The sequence below is a fragment of the Tubulanus polymorphus genome, chromosome 1 (assembly GCF_964204645.1).
Source record: "Tubulanus polymorphus chromosome 1, tnTubPoly1.2, whole genome shotgun sequence".
In the NCBI taxonomy this organism is placed as follows: Eukaryota; Metazoa; Nemertea; class Palaeonemertea; order Tubulaniformes; family Tubulanidae; genus Tubulanus; species Tubulanus polymorphus.
The window spans coordinates 2,103,958-2,121,698 of NC_134025.1; the positions used below are offsets into that span (position 1 = coordinate 2,103,958).

General features: G+C 43.0%; 1 protein-coding gene across 1 annotated transcript in view; it reads left to right on the top strand.

Moving 5' to 3' along the window:
- Positions 1–16,879, top strand: part of LOC141915339 (uncharacterized) — a 47,241-nt gene extending 30,362 nt beyond the window's left edge. The window contains exons 10-34 of the mRNA XM_074806834.1: positions 233–298; positions 8,875–8,942; positions 9,105–9,171; positions 9,291–9,387; positions 9,565–9,705; positions 9,827–10,026; positions 10,119–10,292; positions 10,379–11,453; positions 11,622–11,747; positions 11,824–12,093; positions 12,290–12,501; positions 12,584–12,754; positions 12,834–13,083; positions 13,334–13,624; positions 13,744–13,793; positions 13,903–14,076; positions 14,151–14,480; positions 14,602–14,893; positions 14,995–15,041; positions 15,284–15,445; positions 15,663–15,865; positions 15,975–16,082; positions 16,182–16,239; positions 16,341–16,652; positions 16,741–16,879. Of these exons, the coding sequence (XP_074662935.1) occupies positions 233–298; positions 8,875–8,942; positions 9,105–9,171; positions 9,291–9,387; positions 9,565–9,705; positions 9,827–10,026; positions 10,119–10,292; positions 10,379–11,453; positions 11,622–11,747; positions 11,824–12,093; positions 12,290–12,501; positions 12,584–12,754; positions 12,834–13,083; positions 13,334–13,624; positions 13,744–13,793; positions 13,903–14,076; positions 14,151–14,480; positions 14,602–14,893; positions 14,995–15,041; positions 15,284–15,445; positions 15,663–15,865; positions 15,975–16,082; positions 16,182–16,239; positions 16,341–16,652; positions 16,741–16,787 (4,991 nt within the window). The 3' untranslated portion in view covers positions 16,788–16,879. The remainder of the gene's footprint in view (positions 1–232; positions 299–8,874; positions 8,943–9,104; positions 9,172–9,290; positions 9,388–9,564; positions 9,706–9,826; positions 10,027–10,118; positions 10,293–10,378; positions 11,454–11,621; positions 11,748–11,823; positions 12,094–12,289; positions 12,502–12,583; positions 12,755–12,833; positions 13,084–13,333; positions 13,625–13,743; positions 13,794–13,902; positions 14,077–14,150; positions 14,481–14,601; positions 14,894–14,994; positions 15,042–15,283; positions 15,446–15,662; positions 15,866–15,974; positions 16,083–16,181; positions 16,240–16,340; positions 16,653–16,740) is intronic.
- Positions 16,880–17,741: the final 862 nt, after the last annotated feature.

Consider the following 17,741-nt stretch of genomic DNA (forward strand, 5'->3'; position numbering starts at 1 on the left):
ATGTACTAAAGTTACGATGCGAATGCATTTGTTATCATAATCAACATATTTTGCACTGTATTTCTAATAAATTAGCACATTTTCATGCTTTTTTGTGTTGATAATCGGATTTGTACGGATCTTTTACACACCACGTCTTATCTCTAACCACGTCTTGTCTCTTTCACATGTATTCAGTAGCGTTCAGGTATATGCGATACATTAATACCGAATTTATGTTTATTTTCATAAGCATTCTCAACTGTGACGTCAACCATATCGGCATCAACGTCAACCATAGAAACTACAAGCTTCACACGTAAGTTAAAGATTTATTTTGATACAAGTAACATCATCGCACAATATTCCAACGAAGTTGCATAGATATTCGAGTGTTTATTTCGAATAATATGAATTAAACTGTTTTTGCCGTATTTTTCAATACACTATTTGTTATGAGATGCATTACTGAAAGCCCTGTCTTGTAAGTCATCAGAGCGTCTACGATGGACACTAGATATAGCAAAGAAATATCCTCGTTTCTCATCCAAGCCAAATCCCGCGAGCATGTTTTTTTTTAAATTACTTTTTATAATCTTTTATAAACTTTATTTCAATGTATTCAAATGACATAACATAATATCTTTATGATTTCTAACATTCTATTGATGTGATTTTATTACCATAATTCGTATCTTTTTTTCTACTGTGTTTCAAGTGTCTATTATAAAAGCTAAATAATAAAATATATAAATTTCCACACAAAATATAAACGATATAAATTCCCAAACTAATCACATTGAAAAACACCAAGAATCTTTGTAAGTCAAACTTATTTTTTTTTCATATAGAATGTTTATAAAGAAAGTTCCGCATCTAAACGGTCTATTACGATCCGTGGGTATCCATAAATACGACACCGCCATTCTTGATAATGCTGTATAAACCTAATATAATTGCATTATAGACAAATCGATGCATCGTCATAAGTGCTTTTAATACATTATCATATCGTATTGATAATTTAAGTATATAAAAGGTGTTCTATAGTTTAATGCATAGCTAGCTGGGCTCAGCACACTTGGATTTTTTCCTCGCAAACCGAAGAAAACGATAAATTTATGTCACGAACGCCTCTATAGACTAGTATTTGTATAATCTACATTAATACAAATTCCGTCATCCTCATCATCGTCGTCGTCATCGTCATCATCTCTCTCTCTCTTAGGGATTTAAAAATGCAATAATATTTCTCGTACATGAATGATATCAAGAATGTTAAATGAACTAGTTTCTACTGGATTGGCCTGAAACTATACACCGAGTGTCTCTAACGAAATGTAAACCAGACTCACTATGTTTGAAATGTGATAACAATCAGTGCCACATATTCTTCAGAAACAAGCAGTTTCTCTACTGCACCAACGAGCAGTTACTCAACTAGACCAACAAGCAGTTTCTCGACAGGACCAACTAGCAGTTTCTCTACTGCACCAACAAGCAGTTTCTCTACAGGATCAACAACTGCAAGCATGTCTACTGGATCAATGAGTAGTGTCTCTACTGGACCAACGAGTAGCTTCTCTACAGAGCCAACTAGCAGTTTCTCTACCGGGCCAACTAGCAGTTTCTCCACAGGATCAACAAGTAGTGTGTCTACTGGACCAACTAGTAGTTTCTCTACAGGATCAACAAGTAGTGTGTCTACTGGACCAACTAGTAGTTTCTCTACAGGATCAACAAGTAGTGTGTCTACTGGACCAACTAGCACATACTCAACCGGGCCAACTAGCAGTTTCTCCACTGGACCTACCACTGGACCTACGAGCAGTTACTCTACTGGACCTACGAGCAGTTTCTCTACCGGGCTTACTAGCAGTTTCTCGACAGGATCAACAAGTAGTGTGTCTACTGGACCAACTAGCAGTTATTCAACCGGGCCAACTAGCAGTTTCTCCACTGGACCTACGAGCAGTTACTCCACGGGACCAACTAGTAGTTTCTCTACTGGGCCAACAACTCCAAGCGTGTCTACTGGACCAACTAGCAGTTACTCAACTGGGCCAACTAGCAGTTTCTCCACTGGACCTACGAGCAGTTACTCTACTGGACCAACTAGTAGTTTCTCTACTGGGCCAACAACTGCAAGCATGTCTACTGGACCAACTAGCAGTTTCTCTACTGGACCTACGAGCAGTTTCTCTACCGGACCAACTAGCAGTTTCTCTACCGGGCCAACTAGCAGTTTCTCGACAGGATCAACAAGTAGTGTGTCTACTGGACCAACTAGCAGTTATTCAACCGGGCCAACTAGCAGTTTCTCCACTGGACCTACGAGCAGTTACTCCACGGGACCAACTAGTAGTTTCTCTACTGGGCCAACAACTGCAAGCATGTCTACTGGACCAACTAGCAGTTACTCAACTGGGCCAACTAGCAGTTTCTCCACTGGACCTACGAGCAGTTACTCTACTGGACCAACTAGTAGTTTCTCTACTGGGCCAACAACTGCAAGCATGTCTACTGGACCAACTAGCAGTTTCTCTACTGGACCTACGAGCAGTTTCTCTACCGGACCAACTAGCAGTCTCTCTACCGGGCCAACTAGCAGTTTCTCGACAGGATCAACAAGTAGTGTGTCTACTGGACCAACTAGCAGTTATTCAACCGGGCCAACTAGCAGTTACTCCACTGGACCTTCGAGCAGTTACTCCACGGGACCAACTAGTAGTTTCTCTACTGGGCCAACAACTGCAAGCGTGTCTACTGGACCAACTAGCAGTTACTCAACTGGGCCAACTAGCAGTTTCTCCACTGGACCTACGAGCAGTTACTCTACTGGACCAACTAGTAGTTTCTCTACTGAGCCTACGAGCAGTTACTCTACTGGACCTACGAGCAGTTTCTCTACCGGACCAACTAGCAGTTTCTCTACCGGGCCAACTAGCAGTTTCTCCACAGGATCAACAAGTAGTGTGTCTACTGGACCAACTAGTAGTTTCTCTACAGGATCAACAAGTAGTGTGTCTACTGGACCAACTAGTAGTTCCTCTACAGGATCAACAAGTAGTGTGTCTACTGGACCAACTAGCAGTTACTCAACCGGGCCAACTAGCAGTTTCTCCACTGGACCTACGAGCAGTTACTCTACTGGACCTACGAGCAGTTTCTCTACCGGACCAACTAGCAGTTTCTCGACAGGATCAACAAGTAGTGTGTCTACTGGACCAACTAGCAGTTATTCAACCGGGCCAACTAGCAGTTTCTCCACTGGACCTACGAGCAGTTACTCCACGGGACCAACTAGTAGTTTCTCTACTGGGCCAACAACTCCAAGCGTGTCTACTGGACCAACTAGCAGTTACTCAACTGGGCCAACTAGCAGTTTCTCCACTGGACCTACGAGCAGTTACTCTACTGGACCAACTAGTAGTTTCTCTACTGGGCCAACAACTGCAAGCATGTCTACTGGACCAACTAGCAGTTTCTCTACTGGACCTACGAGCAGTTTCTCTACCGGACCAACTAGCAGTTTCTCTACCGGGCCAACTAGCAGTTTCTCGACAGGGTCAACAAGTAGTGTGTCTACTGGACCAACTAGCAGTTACTCAACCGGGCCAACTAGCAGTTTCTCCACTGGACCTACGAGCAGTTACTCTACTGGACCTACGAGCAGTTTCTCTACCGGACCAACTAGCAGTTTCTCTACCGGACCAACTAGCAGTTTCTCGACAGGATCAACAAGTAGTGTGTCTACTGGACCAACTAGCAGTTACTCAACCGGGCCAACTAGCAGTTTCTCTACCGGGCCAACTAGCAGTTACTCTACTGGACCTACGAGCAGTTTCTCTACCGGACCAACTAGCAGTTTCTCGACAGGATCAACAAGTAGTGTGTCTACTGGACCAACTAGTAGTTTCTCTACTGGGCCAACAACTGCAAGCATGTCTACTGGACCAACTAGCAGTTTCTCTACAGGACCTACGAGCAGTTTCTCTACCGGAATAACTAGCAGTTTCTCGACAGGATCAACCAGTAGAGTATCTACTGGACCAACTAGCAGTTTCTCCACTGGACCTACGAGCAGTTACTCTACTGGACCAACTAGTAGTTTCTCTACTGGGCCAACAACTGCAAGCATGTCTACTGGACCAACTAGCAGTTTCTCTACTGGACCTACGAGCAGTTTCTCTACCGGACCAACTAGCAGTTTCTCTACCGGGCCAACTAGCAGTTTCTCGACAGGATCAACAAGTAGTGTGTCTACTGGACCAACTAGCAGTTATTCAACCGGGCCAACTAGCAGTTTCTCCACTGGACCTACGAGCAGTTACTCCACGGGACCAACTAGTAGTTTCTCTACTGGGCCAACAACTGCAAGCATGTCTACTGGACCAACTAGCAGTTTCTCTACTGGACCTACGAGCAGTTTCTCTACCGGACCAACTAGCAGTTTCTCTACAGGATCAACAAGTAGTGTGTCTACTGGACCAACTAGTAGTTCCTCTACAGGATCAACAAGTAGTGTGTCTACTGGACCAACTAGCAGTTACTCAACCGGGCCAACTAGCAGTTTCTCCACTGGACCTACGAGCAGTTACTCTACTGGACCTACGAGCAGTTTCTCTACCGGACCAACTAGCAGTTTCTCGACAGGATCAACAAGTAGTGTGTCTACTGGACCAACTAGCAGTTATTCAACCGGGCCAACTAGCAGTTTCTCCACTGGACCTACGAGCAGTTACTCCACGGGACCAACTAGTAGTTTCTCTACTGGGCCAACAACTCCAAGCGTGTCTACTGGACCAACTAGCAGTTACTCATCTGGGCCAACTAGCAGTTTCTCCACTGGACCTACGAGCAGTTACTCTACTGGTCCAACTAGTAGTTTCTCTACTGGGCCAACAACTGCAAGCATGTCTACTGGACCAACTAGCAGTTTCTCTACTGGACCTACGAGCAGTTTCTCTACCGGACCAACTAGCAGTTTCTCTACCGGGCCAACTAGCAGTTTCTCGACAGGGTCAACAAGTAGTGTGTCTACTGGACCAACTAGCAGTTACTCAACCGGGCCAACTAGCAGTTTCTCCACTGGACCTACGAGCAGTTACTCTACTGGACCTACGAGCAGTTTCTCTACCGGACCAACTAGCAGTTTCTCTACCGGACCAACTAGCAGTTTCTCGACAGGATCAACAAGTAGTGTGTCTACTGGACCAACTAGCAGTTACTCAACCGGGCCAACTAGCAGTTTCTCTACCGGGCCAACTAGCAGTTACTCTACTGGACCTACGAGCAGTTTCTCTACCGGACCAACTAGCAGTTTCTCGACAGGATCAACAAGTAGTGTGTCTACTGGACCAACTAGTAGTTTCTCTACTGGGCCAACAACTGCAAGCATGTCTACTGGACCAACTAGCAGTTTCTCTACAGGACCTACGAGCAGTTTCTCTACCGGACTAACTAGCAGTTTCTCGACAGGATCAACCAGTAGTGTATCTACTGGACCAACTAGCAGTTTCTCCACTGGACCTACGAGCAGTTACTCTACTGGACCAACTAGTAGTATCTCTACTGGGCCAACAACTCCAAGCATGTCTACTGGATCAATGAGTAGTGTCTCCACCGGACCAACTAGCAGTTTCTCTACCGGGCCAACTAGCAGTTTCTCCACTGGACCTACGAGCAGTTTCTCTACCGGGCCAACAACTGCAAGCATGTCTACTGGACCAACTAGCAGTTTCTCTACAGGACCTACGAGCAGTTTCTCTACCGGACCAACTAGCAGTTTCTCTACTGGGCCAACAACTTCAAGCATGTCTACTGGACCAACTAGCAGTTTCTCTACTGGACCTACGAGCAGTTTCTCTACCGGACCAACTAGCAGTTTCTCTACCGGGCCAACTAGCAGTTTCTCGACAGGATCAACAAGTAGTGTGTCTACTGGACCAACTAGCAGTTACTCAACCGGACCAACTAGCAGTTTCTCTACCGGACCAACTAGCAGTTTCTCGACAGGATCAACAAGTAGTGTATCTACTGGACCAACTAGCAGTTACTCAACCGGGCCAACTAGCAGTTTCTCCACTGGACCTACGAGCAGTTACTCTACTGGACCTACGAGCAGTTTCTCTACCGGACCAACTAGCAGTTTCTCGACAGGATCAACAAGTAGTGTGTCTACTGGGCCAACTAGCAGTTTCTCCACTGGACCTACGAGCAGTTACTCCACGGGACCAACTAGCAGTTTCTCTACTGGGCCAACAACTGCAAGCGTGTCTACTGGACCAACTAGCAGTTACTCAACTGGGCCAACTAGCAGTTTCTCCACTGGACCTACGAGCAGTTACTCTACTGGACCAACAAGTAGTTTCTCTACTGGGCCAACAACTGCAAGCATGTCTACTGGACCAACTAGCAGTTTCTCTACTGGACCTACGAGCAGTTTCTCTACCGGACCAACTAGCAGTTTCTCTACCGGGCCAACTAGCAGTTTCTCGACAGGATCAACAAGTAGTGTGTCTACTGGACCAACTAGCAGTTATTCAACCGGGCCAACTAGCAGTTTCTCCACTGGACCTACGAGCAGTTACTCCACGGGACCAACTAGTAGTTTCTCTACTGGGCCAACAACTGCAAGCGTGTCTACTGGACCAACTAGCAGTTACTCAACTGGGCCAACTAGCAGTTTCTCCACTGGACCTACGAGCAGTTACTCTACTGGACCAACTAGTAGTTTCTCTACTGGGCCAACAACTGCAAGCATGTCTACTGGACCAACTAGCAGTTTCTCTACTGGACCTACGAGCAGTTTCTCTACCGGACCAACTAGCAGTCTCTCTACCGGGCCAACTAGCAGTTTCTCGACAGGATCAACAAGTAGTGTGTCTACTGGACCAACTAGCAGTTATTCAACCGGGCCAACTAGCAGTTACTCCACTGGACCTACGAGCAGTTACTCCACGGGACCAACTAGTAGTTTCTCTACTGGGCCAACAACTGCAAGCGTGTCTACTGGACCAACTAGCAGTTACTCAACTGGGCCAACTAGCAGTTTCTCCACTGGACCTACGAGCAGTTACTCTACTGGACCAACTAGCAGTTTCTCTACCGAGCAAACTAGTAGTTTCTCTACTGAGCCTACGAGCAGTTACTCTACTGGACCTACGAGCAGTTACTCTACTGGACCAACTAGCAGTTTCTCTACCGAGCAAACTAGTAGTTTCTCTACTGAGCCTACGAGCAGTTATTCTACTGGACCTACGAGCAGTTTCTCTACCGGACCAACTAGCAGTTTCTCTACCGGGCCAACTAGCAGTTTCTCGACAGGATCAACAAGTAGTGTGTCTACTGGACCAACTAGCAGTTATTCAACCGGGCCAACTAGCAGTTTCTCCACTGGACCTACGAGCAGTTACTCCACGGGACCAACTAGTAGTTTCTCTACTAGGCCAACAACTCCAAGCGTGTCTACTGGACCAACTAGCAGTTACTCAACTGGGCCAACTAGCAGTTTCTCCACTGGACCTACGAGCAGTTACTCTACTGGACCAACTAGTAGTTTCTCTACTGGGCCAACAACTGCAAGCATGTCTACTGGACCAACTAGCAGTTTCTCTACTGGACCTACGAGCAGTTTCTCTACCGGACCAACTAGCAGTTTCTCTACCGGGCCAACTAGCAGTTTCTCGACAGGATCAACAAGTAGTGTGTCTCCTGGACCAACTAGCAGTTATTCAACCGGGCCAACTAGCAGTTTCTCCACTGGACCTACGAGCAGTTACTCCACGGGACCAACTAGTAGTTTCTCTACTGGGCCAACAACTGCAAGCGTGTCTACTGGACCAACTAGCAGTTACTCAACTGGGCCAACTAGCAGTTTCTCCACTGGACCTACGAGCAGTTACTCTACGGGACCAACTAGTAGTTACTCTACTGGGCCAACATCTGCAAGTGTGTCTACTGGACCAACTAGCAGTTATTCAACCGGGCCAACTAGCAGTTTCTCCACTGGACCTACGAGCAGTTACTCTACTGGACCAACTAGCAGTTACTCTACGGGACCAACTAGTAGTTTCTCTACTGGGCCAACATCTGCAAGTGTGTCTACTGGACCAACTAGCAGTTATTCAACCGGGCCAACTAGCAGTTTCTCCACTGGACCTACGAGCAGTTACTCTACTGGACCAACTAGCAGTTACTCTACGGGACCAACTAGTAGTTTCTCTACTGGACCAACCACTCCAAGCATGTCTACTGGATCTACGAGCAGTTTTTCTACTGGAACAAGTAGTAGTTTCTCTACTCAATCTTCGAGCCGTATGTTATGCTATAGAATACACAGTTGGCGGTATATCGGGGGCAGACTGTATAATATCTAGGTTTTTGAATGAGGGATTCAGTATTGCCTCGAATCAATGGAATTTACAAAATCTATCAGGTGTTATCAATATATTGTATAATTTAAATTGCAGATGTTCTGGTAGACTGTTAATTATCCTCGATATACCTTACCTAAAAGTTGTCACGTGTAGAAATAATAGCAATTAAACAAAAATGAAGACTTCAAAATCTCCCTTTTACCATCACACTCGCAGAAACTCGATGAAACTTTCGAACTTGGCACCCATACCAAGGAAATGTATATGTTCGCTTATCGTTCTGCAGCCCATATACCCATCAGAAATTATTTCGTTGTTCACGAGTTAATTTCCCATTAATCTTGTAATTGATTGTGTAAAATTTGTACACGATATTGCCGCAAGTATCAAGTGATTGTTATTATCAAGCGATAAATACAGATATCAAGCTGCAGCCACGACCAACCTTCGTTGCATCAGCTGTTACTATGTATACACATTTATGATTTATCACGTATTCTCTTTTTGTTTATAGCTACTACCACGCAATGCCCTCAGAATCAGTATGTCTGTGGAAATGGAATGTGCATAGATCCAACCAAGGTAAGGTTGATAAGCTAAAAAATTGCAGTTATATATGCATATAAATTTCGTACATCTACGCTTTCAGTACTCAATCATAGCGTCTACATAATGCATCATCCGGCAGTACATGTAAATGATATAAATTATATATATGTATATATAAATATGTATATATTAAAGGTATGTGATGATGTTTGCGATTGCGGTAACGGCACAAGTTGTGATGACGAGAATAAATGTCACAAAAGTAATTATGTTATTTTTTATCTAATGTATCGGGGAAGGCAAATAAATATATAACTGTAATCGGGGAAACGTGTAGTATTCCTGCATAGTATATAAATACGCTGTGTGCATAATTTACAGATTGTTCGGACACGAAAGAATGGAATTCGTGTATCAATGCACATCCACGTACCTGCAGTGATCTCAGAAAAGCACAAAAAGAGTTATTGACCGAGACGTAAGTTATTAAACTATTTTGCATAAGTAAAGAGGTATACACTTAATCTTGAGTTGGATGGCTTATTCACTCAATATTTCTTGTATTCATCGTGAATATAGCGATCCAGAAAAATGACTTACTCTGTTATCTTCCATAAACGGTACTACTAATCTATCAATCTGATTATATACTTAGATGTAAACCTGGATGTGCTTGCCCGGCTGGAAGTTATGAGAATAGCAACGGTACATGTGTCACTGTCTGCCCTTGTATACATGATGGTATTCAGTATGAAGCTTATGAGGAAATTCCAACTCCAGATAGTTGTGAAAAATGGTACGGAACTATTAAGGGTGGTACATGATAATATATATGGTCTTATGTCATGTCTGAGAACAAGGTGTAAAACCTGTTATGAAGTAGGTATGCTTATACCTGTATTTGTTTGATATTTCAGTACCTGTGGAGTAAATGGAACCGTTTCGTGTACACATGCTTGCGGTGATTGGTCAAGTTGGTCAAACTGTTCTAACGACTGTAATGGTGGTACACGAACAAAAACCAGAACTTGTCAGAAAGATATGGGTCTTAGCTCCGGAAAGCAGTGCAGTGCCTCTGAAGAATTGAGTGAAACCTGCAACGAGGATCCATGTCCGCGTACGTTATCGAACTTGTTTTATCACGCAAGGTGTTCAAAAATGTCTATGACGCGTTCCTTAATTTTATAGATACTAATTGAAATTTTGCAGGCAATTGCACCCATGGTAAATGGAGTCAGTGGGCGCCTTGTACACAAACATGTGGAAATGGTTTAAGTACCCGAACAAGAAATATTACTCAAAAAGCTGAATATAATGGAAAGGATTGCGAGGATTCATCATTAATTGAAGAGAAATCCTGTGGTCTACCAGCTTGTAACGAAAGTAAGAATCAAAGCAACACATTTTCATATGTACATCAAAGTATTAACCTTCGTTACACCTAATGTTGGTTTGTTTTTCCCTTCCAGCATGTCCACCTGGTCAGGTAATGACTAACTGTTCCAATGAGTGTCCATTAACATGCGAACATAAATCAGAGGAGATCAGTTGCGTACAAGCCGATGCTTGTAAACCTGGTTGCAAATGCCCACCTGGAAAGCTTTTACACAATAATATCTGTGTGAATGAGACGGAATGTCCTTGCCCGTTTGATATGAGCATTTTCTCTACACCAAAACAAAGAATAACAACTCTTCTTTCAACACTGAGTCCATCAGGACCAGGAGGAGCTACACCGTCAGGACCAGGAGGAGCTACACCATCAGGACCAGGAGGTGCTACACCATCTGGACCAGGAGGAGCTACACCATCAGGACCAGGAGGTGCTACACCATCAGGACCAGGAGGAGCTACACCATCAGGACCGGGAGGAGCTACACCATCAGGACCGGGAGGAGCTACACCATCAGGACCAGGCGGAGCTACACCATCAGGACCGGGAGGAGCTACACCATCAGGACCAGGAGGTGCTACACCATCTGGACCAGGAGGAGCTACACCATCAGGACCAGGAGGTGCTACACCATCAGGACCAGGAGGTGCTACCCCATCAGGACCAGGAGGAGCTACACCATCAGGACCGGGAGGAGCTACACCATCAGGACCGGGAGGAGCTACACCATCAGGACCGGGAGGAGCTACACCATCAGGACCAGGAGGTGCTACACCATCAGGACCGGGAGGAGCTACACCATCAGGACCAGGAGGTGCTACACCATCAGGACCGGGAGGTGCTACACCATCAGGACCGGGAGGTGCTACACCATCAGGACCGGGAGGTGCTACACCATCAGGACCGGGAGGTGCTACACCATCAGGACCGGGAGGTGCTACACCATCAGGACCGGGAGGAGCTACACCATCTGGACCAGGAGGTGCTACACCATCAGGACCAGGAGGAGCTACACCATCAGGACCGGGAGGAGCTACACCATCAGGACCAGGAGGAGCTACACCATCAGGACCAGGAGGAGCTACACCATCGGGAACGCCACCCACGCACCTAGTACCTGGAGAATACATTATATATGACTGTTATAATTGGTAAGTGATGTAGTTGTGCGGCAGGGATTATCACATAATTCAATCCTGCGTTGTAGAAATAGGATTGTGGTTATAAATTTCATATAGGGCTTGCTACAGGTCCCCTGGTGTATGTCGTCTGTTTAAATGATAAAATGAAAGTAAATGATTTGACTAATTGATTTTCAGCACATGCGAAGCGGGAAAAACACACTGTGAACCATTAAATTGCTCTAAAGATGGAAATTGGTCACCATGGACGTCTTGGACAAATTGCTCTGCGTCTTGTGGACCAGGAACTGTCAAAAGATACAGGTAATTTATCTGAAAGTATGATCTATTATCTCATGATTAATCATCGTTATCAAGTTTCCGGGCTTTTTCATTGCAGATATTGCAATAACCCCAAACCTGAAAATGGTGGTGCTGACTGTAAAGGAAATTCGTCCGAAGAACTTCTATGTGAAACTTCAAAATGTCCGTGTGTATTTGACGTGGATACAATTAAGCGCGAACTAGGTGTTACTGATGACAATATTCCTACCGCGTGGATAGAAAAAGATTCCGTTCCAGGTTTAACATCAGGGGACGAAACTGTTGACTTAAGAACAGGACACCAGGTAGAAAATGGTGTAACTGTGTTAATGGAGTGCTACGAATGGTAATATCAATATTCCTATATTTTGGGGATGTTTCTTTATATCACACAACTTGAGCAGAAATCACAATGCGTTAAATTTAGATATGTTATTCAGATATGTTTTTATATCGTCAACAGCTTGACCAACTTGTCCAATTATGATTTGATTAAAAAGAAGTTTTCTACATCTTGATTTTCAAATCGACTTGTTTTTCAGCGTATGTATTGATGGCGTTACATCATGCACCAACAAGAGTTGCGGCGATGATTGTACCTGGAATCACTGGTCCACTTGGACAAACTGTTCCAAGGAATGCGACACCGGAACCAGGAGCAGAGAAAGAACTTTTAATCCAGCTACCGGTTCAGGCAATGCATGTATTGGAAAATCGAATGACACCGAATTTTGTAATATAGATGAATGCAAAAGTAAGACACAATTAAAATTAATTACTACGCAATATCGTTTGATTCTTACTATATATTTATCATAATAAAATGAACATTTTAGCCGATGGTAATTGGTCACCATGGGGCTCATGGACACCATGTAGCGCTACTTGTAACGGTGGAACTACATATAGGACTAGAAATTGCACCAACCCACCGCCAGAAGGTGCAGGAAAGTACTGCGAAGGAAACTCGACGTTGGTCATGCAGTGTAATCCCGAAAAGTGTACAGGTATCTAAACTTCATTTCACGAATACGTTTACGTTCAAAATGTAACCGAAAATGTATCATACCCTTAAATATTTTTCAGATAAATGCACTGATGGCAAAATATTCTCGAATTGTTCAAATATATGTCCACTCACATGTATGGACATTTCGAATGACAAAACTGCATGCGTCGAAGATGAAAATTGCGTTCCTGGCTGCAAGTGTCCAAATGGAGAGGTTCTCCATAATGGAACTTGTGTCAAACGTGACGAATGTCCCTGCTATGACCCTGATACGGGAAAAGAAATTACTCCGGGCAGTATAGACAATAGTGACCCGTGTAAAAAGTGGTATGTAGATGATATATCTAATTCGCCTTTTTCACTATGAATTATAAATTTTGTTTGTATGTAATGTTCACGATTTCTGAATTTACGTCATCTCATCGTTTGGTAGTAAATAGTTCAATTTACTTGCTTCTGATCTCCAGAAAAGATAAATATCCCAGTTCGATGAATACGTATGTGTTAATAAATACACTCCTTATCTAGAGAATAGCCATCATTGTTTTCATCAGTCTTACTTCAAATACTATTTTAGCGAGTGCAAAAATGGAAAACTTAATTGCACAACAGTTAATTGTGACATTGACTGTGTCTGGGCTAAGTGGACGAAATGGACAGATTGTTCAGAAGACTGTGGCAAGGGCAAGCAAGTGAGAAGCCGTGTGATAGAAACACCCCCTCAGGGCAATGGAATCACATGCAATGGAGATGACTTCGAAACCAAGGATTGTGAAATTCTTGAATGCAAGCCGTGCGTTGATTCTGCTGGTAGAACTTACTCAGCAGGACAATCAGTTCCGTCGGATAACGATAAATGCGAAGTATGGTACGTAAATATGGAGAGTCGTGTGCCATTTCTAGTGTATCTCGAGGCGAATTCCATATCTATTTCAAAGGGGTAACTAAATTAGATTAATGAAGTTCTTACATCAATTTCTGTTTTAGTCAATGTTATCCAAATGGTACAATATGCCGACCAAGAGGTGGAGCCAAAGGTATATACTTAAGCTTCTGAAATGCTAACAGGCCTACATCTATTTACAGTTCAGTATCTTGAAACATGTATTTATAACTAAAGCATCATGTTTTGCCGGTTTCTTTTAGTTGATGGTGATTGGAAAGAGTGGACACAATGGTCGGTATGTTCGTCCAACTGTAAGGGTGGCCGTAGACATCGCAGCCGATCATGCTCGAACCCAGTTCCACAGTGTGATGGAAAACCTTGTACCGGCAATTCGACCGAAGATGAAAGTTGCAACGACGACAAAGAATGTCCAAGTACGTATGGATCCATTCAGTCCCCAACGAACTACTATAAAATCGGTTATGTATTCATATTCTGTATTAAATAGCTGATGGAGAATGGTGTTCATGGTCATCATGGTCAGATTGTAGTGCAACTTGTGATAACGCCACCAACACCAGAAATCGTACGTGTGGATGTCCTGAACCTGCTAATGGTGGTGCTAACTGCACTGGTGATGAAAAACAAGTTAACCAATGCACACTTAATGCATGTCCACAAAACTGCACAGTAAACGCATGGTCAGAATGGACGCCTTGTAGCTCTACTTGCGGAACGGGCATCAGAGAAAGAGAAAGGAACAAAACATCTGATGAAATCGAAGGCTACTGCCCGCACCTCAAAGAACAAGAACCGTGTAATGTGACATGTACCAATCGTAAGTTCATTTCATTCCGAATAAAAAACAATATCACTTCCTTCTGATTCACTGAATCACATACACCATAAATCCTTGATAGTGATGTGGTGAGTGATTTTAACCATAACCAATATTGCAGATACATGTCCAGACCAACAAAAGTGGGACAATTGTTCGAACATATGTGAAAAGACCTGCGATGATCTTAGAAACACTGAAGTTAGCTGTATCGAAGTCGACACTTGTGCCCCAGGTTGCAAATGTCCCGATGGCTTCGTCGAAGATGATGGAAAATGTGTGAAGAAGGAAGAGTGTTCATGTAAATGGGATCCTAATCTTTTCAACGATATAGACCAGCCAACCGATGCATCCGGAAAGCCTTTAGATTATCTTGATCCGGGATATGTCGTACAAGTTAAATGTAATAACTGGTAAGATGTTTGACCTGGTGAACTCTGATTCAGTCTCTTAAAGCTCTCAATGCAAATTGTAACACGGAAATGATACATGTATATATTTCCATTGTTTACAGCACGTGCCAAAGCGGAAAGTTCGAATGTACGAACAAAGAATGTGACAGTACGTATTATCACTCGTATATGTTTTGACATATAAAGCCCAACGCACACGGCACTGAAAAAACGTTTTTTTTTCAGTGCCGTGTGTGTTGGAGGCAAAACACAAAACACCGAACTGAAAAACGTTTTTCACGAGCAAAAAACATTTTCGTGTTTTCTGTTTCGGCGAAACAAATTTTTTGCCGTGTGCGTTGGGCTTAAAACTTTCGTCTGCAATCATTAATTGTTAATGCAATATTTCAGTTGACTGTGAACTAACTGATTGGGTGCCTGGTAAATGTTCGGTAACATGCGGAGAGGGTGTTCGTGAATACGAAAGAACTGTTGACCGCGAAAAACAGTATGATGGAAAAGAATGCGATAACTTTAGATATAAGAAAGAGAAATGTAATGTTGGGCCTTGCGGTAAGAAACTTTAATGTCAGTTGTATGAACCAAAACGTCATATACTGTATATGCATCGTTATGTCGATGCAAATTTACTCAAGATTTCATGAGACAGATATTGCTCCTGATTCATCGAGGATTCTAGTCCGTTTCTTATACGAAAAACGATATTAGAACAATATGAAAGTGACGCACATCTTTCAAAATTATCAAATCATTTTCATATACTTTGCAGTATGCGATGAGAATGAAGAATATGACACCACAAGTCGTTGTGAATCGATGTGCGATGACAGACAGGATCCAAATTTTACAGTCGCTACAAACTGTACTGAGCAGTGTAAATGTAAACCAGGTTACTACAGAGATGAGAAAACACTCAAATGTATCACCGGGGACAAATGTGACACGTGCGTCATTGATGGCGTAACTAAACAGGTAAATGTTGCTGAATGACTTATGCAAGGCTCGCGAGTTAAGAACCCTTAATGATTGTCTTTTTGAAATTAGCATATATTAAAATTTCTACATGTTCGTTGTTTTACAGCCAGGTGAAACGTGGAATGGCGACGACGATAAATGTGAAGTATGCACGTGTTCGCTGGGGAAAACATCATGCGAAGAACAAGGAAATCCTAACATTACCTGTCAGAGGGTGAGCTACATGTGTACAATAATCAAATGATGTTTCAGAAATGAATTATCACACCTGAACCTGCTTAACATAATATTTCCCCATTTTGATTCGCTAAAGGGAGAAACAAAAGAAAAGGTTTCGGGCACCAAAGACTGCTGGAAATGCAAAATCGAAGGTGAGAAAATATATTAGCACACACCCGATTGTGAATATCATCGATACCAAAATATCGCATCTCCTTATTTGACCATAAACCGATGTATTACTATATTACAGAACCGCCACAGAATCCTTGCGCCAAGACAACGAAGAATATGAAGCTTTCCGAATTATTACCAGATGAATTAGGCTCATGCCCAGCAGCACAAACATTGGATGTAGAAATTCACGTTTGCGAAGGAGCATGCAAGCCGTCGTTTATGCGTGCAACTGTGTTGTTAGATAATATGGCTGTAAATCCAAAGTCTTCGTGTACTTGTTGTAAACCGTCTTCATTTGATGGCAGTGTAAAACATACCGTAAACTGCAACGGAAAAGATAATAGCATCGTAATACAAAAAATTAAATCATGCGATTGCACATCATGTGGTAAGCATTCCGTTTGAATTTGAATTGTCACATCTATTGAACGATAAAACTGCATTGAATTGTTTCTTTTTTTTTACTTTTTACGCAGAAGATTCCGGTTCGAATGTTACAAGCGGTCCTAGCGGAGGCCCATAGATGCCAGATGAAAGGAAACGAATTCTATTTATCGGATTTCTTTGTATCTCAAATTGTCATTTGAAATAAAGTTAATCTCGTAACCAACAGATGAAGGACTTTCATTTTTTATTTCGTCTTTTATTGTCTCAAATTGCCTCCTTATGTGGTTGTGGTAAAGAAACTGTCCTCATTATGGAAACATCGTACTTTTATTGGACAAGAATTTATGACAATTCATGGTACAGTCAACCCCCCATATACCGCCCACATCGTTGCAGAACGATTTTGGCGGTATAGAGAGTATGGCGGTATAGAGAGTATGGCGGTATAGAGAGTGGCGGTATAGAGAGTATGGCGGTATAGAGAGTATAGCGGTATAGAGAGTATGGCGGTATAGAGAGTATGGCAGTCAGTACTGTGACATGCCATGTGTTCAAAGCGTGATTTATTTTTTGGGGAGAAGTTTACCAATCACCGGCCTGACATTTGTTGTAAATCGAAATCCATCCCAAATAATTCGTGTGTTGAGGAGACCAGGCGGCAGGCGAGTGCGGCTGTATATCGGGGCTGTTTTACTATGTATTCGTATATAGATGTACATGGAGAAACCCTGGCGGTAGGCGGGGATGCCGATGTATTAGGGGGGGTATATCGGGGGTTGACTGTATATGCAGACGACAACGACGACGTAACAAGTGAACAACACAGATCGTCAACAAGAAGAAAACAATTTACGAAAGAAAAAGAACAACAAATTTAAAAGTTTTCATCAGAAGTGAGCAGCTGACGACAAAACGTCGTCGCAGTTTTAATTCAATTTTAGATTTTTTTAGATCTTGAATAAATATTGTTTTTAAACCTACAGTGGTGGGTTTCAGAATATGTGTTAACCACGTTTGGGTGAGGTAATCACATCGATCTTAATAAGAATGCTTGTTAACAAACTCAATAGTAGAAAATAATCATTTCGCT